This window comes from Octopus sinensis, linkage group LG2, assembly GCF_006345805.1.
Source record: "Octopus sinensis linkage group LG2, ASM634580v1, whole genome shotgun sequence".
Classification (NCBI taxonomy): domain Eukaryota; kingdom Metazoa; phylum Mollusca; class Cephalopoda; order Octopoda; family Octopodidae; genus Octopus; species Octopus sinensis.
The window spans coordinates 185,829,937-185,839,936 of NC_042998.1; the positions used below are offsets into that span (position 1 = coordinate 185,829,937).

The window sequence follows — 10,000 nt, forward strand, 5'->3', positions numbered from 1 at the left end:
TCTGAATCTTTGCTTATGTTACAAATTAGACTGTCACTCGTGACCAGGTTTAGTGGTTATTTAAAAGCAAAGCCAGACAATGGTACAGCAACTGCAATTCTTTTTTGTTGCTTTACATTGGAGAGAAGCAATGTTACAAATATTTTACCTGTGCCACCAGAAGCATCAAGAGAGAAAATTCCTCTGTTTTTTTCTGACGATTTTGGAACGCTGCATGCACACGCGCGCATACACACACATGCACACACACAGATACATATAATACAGTATCAAACAACAGGTGAAATGGACGTGCGTGTGTGTATGTGTAAGAGAGAGAGAGAGAGAGAGAGAGAGAGAGTGAAGGGGTGTTGTCATGTATACGTACATACATAAATAGACATACATCTTTCTTGTATGTACGTGTGCGTGAGAGAGAGAGAGAGAGAGAGAGAGAAAGAGATTGCCACTTAGATAGAACTCTCTCTCTCTCTCTCTCTCTCTCTCACACACACACATACATGCAAAAAACATGTATGCATATGTATTTATGTATGTTCATATACATCACAACACACCCCTTCATTCACACATACACAGACACACACACACATACATAAATGTATAGAAACGTACATGCAAAAACACACGTGTGCGTGTGTGACTGACTACAAATACATGGAGCTGAACACGGCGGGAAAAAGAATATAAATAAATAAATTTTACGGAAATTAACGAAATGTGCGAATTCAAGTAAAATGCCCATATTTTTTGGACGCCCAATGTTGAATTGCAAAATTTTAACGTGATATTTGTGTTATAAAGAAATCAAACCTGGTGAGAAAGAGAGAGAGAGGGAGAGAGAGAGAGAGAGAGAGAAGGAGAGAGAAGGAGAGAGAGGGAGGAGAGAGAGAGAACATTGCAAACAATGAATGAGATAGACATGGAATGAAAAAATAAAAGCACGTTAAAAATTATCTTGTGCCGAATATTTAAATTTGTGAACTTAGTAAATATTTCTTTCAATAATCTACCGTAGTTGTTTACTAATAGCGAATTAAAACTTGAAATGAAAACATTAAAATTAGACCGGGTCGCTAATTCCGCATCAGTCAATGTCCAACAGATCAGTACGCCGTTTATCGTCGCAGATTTTATTACTGATAAGATGTACCTAATAATCATTTCTACATCAACCTCAGTGTTTCACTGGTATATAATTTATGGACCCCGAAAGGATGAAAGGCAAAGTCAACCTCGGCTGAATTTGAACTCAGAATGCAGCGACGGGCGAAATACCTATTTCTTTACTACCCATAAGGACAGACAAACGGATTAAGTCGATTACATCGACCCCAGTGTGTAATTGATACTTAATTTATCGACTCCGAAAGGATGAAAGGCAAAGTCGACCTTGGCGGAATTTGAACTCAGAACGTAACGGCAGACGAAATACCGCTAAGCATTTCGTCCGGGGTGCTAACGATTCTGCCAGCTCGCAGCTTTAAGGATGTACATAATAAAAATAACGATAGCTAAGTAGGTATAAGACTATAAATTAGCAGGATCGATAACTAGAGTCGATTTTAAAATACTCCAGTTCTTTACTGCTGCATATTTCATTGATTTCAAATTTTGGCACAGAGCCAGCAATTTTCGAGGGAGGGGATAAGTCGATTACATCGACCCCAGTACTCAACTGGTACTTATTTCATCGACCTCGAATGAATGAAAGGCAAGTTGACCTCCGCGGAATTCGAACTCAAAACGTAAAGATGGACGAAATGCCGCTAAACATCTTGCCTGGCGAGCTAACCATTCTGCCAGCTCGTCGCCTTTAATGATGCTTATTTTATTGACCATTGAAGTATTGATAACTTGCTGAGGATGGCGATGCCTTTCATCCTTCTGGTGATGATGAAGCGAGTGGTAGTGGTTCTGGTGGTGGTGGTGGTTGTGGTGGTGGTGGTAGTAGTAGTAGTAGTATAGTAGTAGTAGTAGTAGTAGTAGTGGTCAATGTTTGAAGTGTTTGAAATCGACTGAAGCCCTCCAAACTTCCAGTATGGTGCAATATTAGAAATCAATACCAATAAATATTAGCTGTTGTTAGTCGTGTTCGTGCTTTTGATGATGATGATGATGATGATGATGATGACGACGACGAGGGTAAGGAGGAAGATGAGGACGAGGATGAGGATTTACAATCGTAAATAAATACCTTGTACGTTGTTTCACTTTACTCATGAGTGTTTCCACATCATCATCAGTCATTCCTTTGATTTGTTGTAAGAAAACAATTTCGTAGCGTGCAACAATCTGTAAAACAAATATAGAGAAAGAATGATAAATATTGCTGTATATACACGTTAAAAAAAAATCTGCAAGAACTTTAATTTCAGAGCAGAGTATTCAATAACATGAAAGAGCCTGGAAATGTCTGTTTATTCAGATGATGGTACACACACACACACGCACACACACACGCACACACACACGCACACACACACACACACACACACGCACACACACACACACACACACACACCACACACACACACACAAGCACGCACGCACAGATGCACGCACACACACATGCGCAAGCTCACACGTTGTTGACTCCTGAAAAAGTACTCAATCCGAAATGTATGTTGGATTTTCCACTCTCCGCACCAAGTTCACAGTACACTTATGGTCGATTTTACTACACACACACACACACACACACACACACACACACACACACCTATATATATATATACAGGACGCGATGGTAAATTGTCACTATTTTTTATTTTTAATTTCACGTAGGCACATTATTTTTGATTTTGTCGACTACACAGCATAGTAGGGTTAGTTGGGCACCGTCTGTGAGAAAAATAGCATTATAACGCAATTCACTCTGCTAGAAATTTGGAAACATACTGTACTGCTTGGCATCCCAGCCGGAAGCTCCATTATGAACAATATGAACATATGAAATAAATTTAGAAAATCCCTGTTTTGGAATACATTAATAAACACCAACTGAAGGAATACTGGTGGAATATTCCCACCAAGACGTCTGTTAAATGCAAGCATAACAGGCCGGATATTGTTGTTTGGTACAGAGGGGCAAAGGAATGTACCATCATAGAGGTCAGCTGCTCTGCAGATATAAATATCTCTTTGAAAATCGAAGAAAAAGAAGATATCTATGGACAACTGCTTCAAACCTTCCAGCTTCTATATCCAGATTATGAATTCAAATTCATACCAATAATAATTGGAACACTAGCTTTTGTTAGTAAATGCTTAATGGAGACGTGGATAAACTGGGATTTTCAGAAAGAAAAATTGACCGGCTGATTCGTACATTACAAGTCCAATCTGTGAGTAGAACATTAAAAATATGCAAGACTTTTTTCAAATTCCAAATGTGAATTTGTCTGTGTTAACTACACCCCAAAGATGGAGTCTTGTATCTTTGTTGGAAACCGGCTCCCTCCTCAGTGGAAGATTTATAGTAAAAAAAAAGACATACATACATACATACTCCCACATGTATAAAATAATTATTTGATAAAACTATAAAATATTTTTTTTAAAAATGATACCTCTAAAATATTCATTATTAATTCACTAAAATCAACTTATGAATAATCAAAAATAAAAGTTCACACTTATTTGTTTATTTCTTTTTAGTTTTTAGTAACAGCCATATTTCGTCTGCAAAACATTGAATAAGTTACTTAAAAGGAGCCAACTCAGTATTTTATAATGATCAGAAATATTGATTAAACCCTTTCGTTACAATTTTTCTATCTAAATTACATTCCAATGTGTGTTAACTATATTCTAAAATAATTGTAAATTTAGTCTGGTTTCATAAAACAATTACAATGTTTTTATCAATGAATATATTAAAGTGCTTTTTTTTTTACAACTTAAAAGGTTCGTCTATAAATCTATTATGGATTTTGTTTCAAAACTACTTTAATTGCAGGTAAAACCTGTGCTATATAGTTATTTAAATTTTGTTTAAATATCATCGTAAAAAAATGAATTATTATTCAAAATATTACATAGACTACTGAATCTCCTTTATCATACTTTGTGGGGAAAATGCCTTAATTTAGTCCAGTTCATTCTCTTTGTTTATATTTTGCATAACGATTATTCACCGACGTTATTATATGGAACATTGGAACTGGAATAAATCGAAGTTGTAACAATGTTAGATGAATGAGAACGAAAACTTTCAGTTTTATGTGTGCATTTGTTATATTTTCACGAATTTACATTGTCTCTCTTGTTTACCAGGTACTTTGTGGCAATTTCCTGTTACTGGATTGTAAACGCATAGCCTTCAAAGCGTGATGTAGTGGTCTTGTGTCCAAAAAGAGACTGCACTCCGTGTCAATTCTACTGTCTTCTTCAAGCTTCCGGGCAACATTACTGTTCCAGGAAAAGAGAATTAAGTTATGTTCACGAGTACCGTTCAAGGCAGAAAAAGAAAATGGATGTTCAAGAGAACACTAGAAACGTGTCTGAGGAAGTGGTGAGTGTTTTAGAGTTAGCAGTGACAGTTGTTTTCATAATCCAGCATTTTGACAGTCAGAACTGTGGTTACTTCAAAAGACCGAGAATTTGCCGGCAGTTACACTTCGTTCATGATGTACCGTTTATCATTCAAATTTTCCTTTACTTTGTCGTAAGATCTGGTCTCTAGAGTCCCAGAACAAATCTTATTGGAGAGATCTGTGATAACGTCATCACTCAAAAAATCCAGGATGTGTTTCTTGTAATTTGATTGGCTAGATTTTCGCTGACGTAATCGCTCACTTTGAAAGATCCTATTTGTTCCTTTACGCACACATTTCCAGAGAAAGCAGGAGAGCTTAAAATTTAGGTAGAGACCTGCTACAGGTAAATAATAATTGGGTGCAGTTTCTGAAAATTTTCGAGAAAAAACAGTTTAATTAAAAAGTTTTTCCGCCCGCCATTTTAAGAATATTTATATATGCTGTAATATGTGGATTTACAGAATAAAGTGTGGCGTTGTAACACAGGAAGACTTAAAGACAGGGATTTGTTTGGTGTGAGAGACGGCGTAAGGTTTTGCCTACTTAAAGAGACTGGTTGGTGGGATAGGTGATGGTATGATGGACTGGCACAATGTGATTTAACGAATCGCATTGGAGTTTAGATTACACACACACACACACACACACATACATACACACACACACACATTCACACACGCATACACACATACACAAACAAACACGCACACATAAACACATGCACACAAGCACATATTGCCAATAGCTTCATAATATAGATTATTTCTTACATTGATACTTTATCACAATTATGTATATATGCATGCATGTATGTATGTATGCATGCATGTGTGTATGCATGCATGTATGTATGCATGCATGTATGTATGCATACATGTGTGTCAATGTATATATATTCCCTCATTGTGTGTCTGTGTGTGTGGATTTGTGTGTCTGTGTGTGTGGATTTGTGTATATATATATATATATAATATATATATATATATATATATGTATGTATATATATATAGTTAATCCAAACATGAAAACACAAAGAGAAAACAACAACGCGAGGACGTGGAACAAGTATAGTGTTATTGGACGCCCAGGAAATGAAAGAAAGAAGGAGGATTTAACGTTTCGAGCGGAGCTCTTAGTCAGAAACATAGGAAAAGGAAAGATCCAAGGAAGGGAAGACGGAGGAAAAAAATCGCCAACGATACACACGCGGTCACATCTTCTGTTTTTTGTCTTTTACTTGTTTCACTCATTAGATTGGGGCCGTGTTGGGGCACCGCCCTGCGGAGTTTTTAGTGAAGCGAATCGACCGAATATCTAAGCGACGGGGACGTAAACAAAATAGCACCGATTGCCAAGCTGTGGTAGCGAACGAACACCGACAAAAAGACACACACACATATGGTGGGCTACAACACTGTAAATTTACTTTCTTACTTAAATTTTACGGTAAAATAAATTAACAATTTACATTTAGTTCAAAAATAACTAATTTGCTTATATTGTTAATACCTTCACATGAGAATATTAAGGATATGAGCAAATTATTATTTCAGGATGGATCTGCACCGTTTACTCTTTTACTTCTACATAATATTACACTAATAAAACTTAGCTTTAATGGCTTATATTTAATCTTGCTTTCCAATCTACGAATATTGGCTGTTAAAGGAACATTGTAAAAATTCTTTAAATTCAGCTTCACGCTCCAAAATTTTGTTTTCCTATATTTGTTTACGTATTTTTGACTGCATAATATAATGGTTCTTAGACGCTATGCCTTAATGGGAATCTAAAAATAACATTTAAGGTTTTAAAAGATTTGTCGTGAGGATGCGTTGTCACCAATGTTGTGAGGTGCTTGTTCACCAATGTCGTGATGGTTGCTTGTTTGTGTGCGTTATACTGTTAAAGTCCATTGTCATGTGGTCTAGTTCGCTGCGTGTATAAAATAAACGAGTTAACTCACGACCTTTTAACTTTTAACATATTTAATGCAGGACATGATCTACTGCGTTGGCTGTTTACGAAATAAGATGCTAATTATATAAACTCCGACTGGGAAAAGAGAACCGCACTGTATCTTGTAGAAGGCTAGCTGTGGTACATGATGCCTAAGTGTCTGAAGTCATTTCGGGCTCGGGCTGGTCTGTCTGAGTATCCAAGGTGGTCTGGTCTTAGCGGTCAGCTTTCTGTGATTGCTCAAGTGGTGGTCTACGAGAGTGCCCGAGGCCGTCCGTCTTAGCGATCTGCTGAGGATATTTGGCGGAGTTAGGCACCAAATAGTTTTTAAAGGGTGAAAATAGGACGAATTTTAAATCACCTGAAGAGCCGTATAACATCACAGGCTCACGCTGATTGGTCGATTTATAAATCAATCACGTGAAACTATGGTAGCTCACTCGTGATCCTTAACTAAATATATTTAACAATTTGTTACTGTGCTTTAATAAAGCACAGTAACAAATTGTTTTCTTGAAATTAAGAAAGAATTTCAGCTTTAAAACATTCCATGCAAAGTGCACCAGCAATTTTACTATGAAGTCAAAAAGACTGACAATCACTGATATAATATGTGTAGGTATATATATTTCTTTACTGCCCACAAGGGGCTAAACATAGAGGGGGCAAACAAGGACAGACAAAGGGATTAAGTCGATTACATCGACCCCAGTGCGAAACTGGTACTTTATTTATCGATCCCGAAAGGATGAAAAAAATATGTGTAGGTATATAAGGTGAATGAATATATATACATATCGAGAACAAATTTTTACCAGGCTTAATTGATTTAAGATGTAACTTTGCACTTTGCTCTCATGTAATGTATTTTACCTTTTCACTAACTTATTTCCAACGAGATGCCAGCAATCAAGTTGAAGTCAACTGATCTGGACAAGGTTATAGTTGAGTCACCACAATAGCCAAGCGGCATATTTATCAATTGAATATTGGTTTCTTTCTGCTAAGACGAAGCAGTTTTTAATATTTAAAAGAGAGGCAAGTGATGTGACGCCCCAAGAGAGTTAATAACATAAAAGAATGAAATAGTTTCTATGGAGAATTAAAAATGCCTCCTGGACTCGATTCACCGAAAGTTTACCTCTTCTTCTGCAGCGTTCGTCATTATATTCTTTAAATATTAAACTTAATTTCTTTTAATGCAAAATATATCGTACAAATCGAAAATATGAATGTTGCACTGGCAAATCAACTCAAGCCACAGGCAGTAATTTAATACCTTCGAGCCGAATAAAAGTAATTCTATCAATTTAATAGTTATTCAATTATTTCTTCTGATTCCACTAATGCACAGCTTGGTAAAGTAGTGGTATCATCCATGACATTTTCAGGCATCACAAAGTGGAAGAGTTGAAGTTCTGGAAGAAGAACGATTTCGATTTTTTTTTTAGCCTGTGAAAGGCAAATTTGGTGTTCAAGAACGCAGAAGCGTATGCGTCTCACGATTTAGTGGCACTATTCACAACCCAATGTGTTCTCACGCAGTCGTCTAGGTGGAGAATTTTCTCTCGGGACTATTGTCACAGCAGGAGATCTTCTCGAGTCCGAGTGTGCTAGAGTGAGTTAAATATGACTGCATGAATATATTTTATGCAACGCTGCTTCGTGCGACTGAATTATAGCTTGACCAAGCCTTACTCTCTTCAGTACACGTATTGTATGGTGTTTCAATATAAGAACGAACGTGTTCTTTTTCGGGTTGTTTAGAGCAGATATGGTGTCCGTAGCAGACGATGAGAAAGAATGCAAATCTCTCTATATATAAAGCTGAAGTTTGGCAGGTTTGGTAGCCTTCAACTAACACTATCTTCTCCGAGACCCTGCGGCGCAAGTTGACCAAAATTGAAAGCATGATAGAAGAAGGCTTGCTCTTCCTTCCGTAGAAGAAAAAAATTCAAATCGGACTATGTTAAGACCAAAAATTATTTATTTCAAAAAGGTGCTTTTTTTAATGAAAATCCCTATTTTTTTACGATTTTTTTTACTGCTGTGTCGCCATTTTTCGGTGAATTTCAAACAGAGAAATGTTCACTTAAAGCTATACAATGCAAAATTTTTACTTCTCAAAAATTCCAATTCTAAAGGGTCGAAACAAACCCGAGCAACGCTGGGTGATACTGCTAGTACATGTGAAAGCCGAATGTGTTTTCACATATATCGTCTAGTAGAAGAATTTTCTCCCGGAACTATTTCTATAGCAGGTCTTCCCATGTCCGAGTGTGGTTAATATTGCTTTACACAAATATATTTTACTCAAAGCTATTTCATGCGACTTCATTTATTTGATTCAAGCTTGATGAAGCTTCATGCTTATCAGCAAACAGACTGTTCTAATATAAGAACGAATTCGTTCTTTTCGGGTTACGAAAGGCAGATTTAGCATTCGAAGCTGACAACGCAAAAGAATGCAGAAAACCACGTTCCCCGCGATCCAATGACATCATTCACAGCCTAATGTATTTTTACACATATTGTCTTGGAGGAAAATTTTCCTTCGGGACTATTTCTGCAGCAGAAGGTCTTCTCAAGTCTAACTGTACTTGAGTGTGTTAAAATAACTTTACATGAATATATATCTTTTATCTCTTATTTGTTTGAGTCATTAGCCTGCAGCCATGCTGGGGCACCGCCTTGAAGAATTTTAGTCGAACGAATCGATTCCAGTACTTACATTTCTAAGCCTGGTACTTATTCTATCGTTTTTTTCGCTGCTCCGCCAAGTTACGGGGATACAAACGCACCAACACCGGGTCTCATGGGATGGTTGGGAATAAATACAGACATAAAGGTACACATACACATAGATACACACAGACACACACACACACACACACACACACACACACACACGACGGGATTTATTTTGTTTCCGTCTACCAAATCGACTTACAAGGCTTTGCTCTGCCCGCGGTTGCAGTAGAAGACATTTGCCCATGTGGTTCCCAACCACGTGGGCAAGTGGCTTGTGATTGGAAAGCAAACTCTTTTATCACAGTCACGCCTGTGTGTGTGAATGTGTGAGTTTGTAAATGTGTGTGTGTGTGTGCATGTGTGTGTGTGTGTATACATGTTTATATGTATTGTGTACATGAATATCAAATAGATGGTTGAATGAAGTGAAAGTATAAAGATGAGACAGAAGCATGGGAAAAGCAAGCGAGTGGATGAGTGGGGGAGAAAAGACAGAACTGTAGTAGTAGTAGGAGTATGAGGAGGAGGAGGAGGAGGTGTATGAGGATGATGATGATGAGGATGATGAGGAGGAGGAGAAGGAGGGGGATGATGATGTGGATGATGATGAGGAGGATGAGGATGAGGAGGGGAGGTTGCAAATCTACAGAAAGAAGGGAGGTTAGCAGAGTAGATTTATTCACTTATTAATTAGCAGGTAGTTTTCATTTTAAGCAGTCATTTTAAGATCGTCAAAGATAATTGAAACA

The 10,000-nt window shown here is 37.2% G+C and overlaps 1 protein-coding gene across 1 annotated transcript in view; it reads right to left on the reverse strand.

Annotated features, from left to right (window-relative positions):
- The window catches only part of LOC115232457 (deoxyribonuclease gamma-like), a 105,773-nt gene that overhangs the window by 47,108 nt on the left and 48,665 nt on the right, over positions 1-10,000 (reverse strand). The window contains exon 2 of the mRNA XM_029802338.2: positions 2,198-2,295. Coding sequence (XP_029658198.1) covers positions 2,198-2,295 — 98 coding nt within the window. The remainder of the gene's footprint in view (positions 1-2,197; positions 2,296-10,000) is intronic.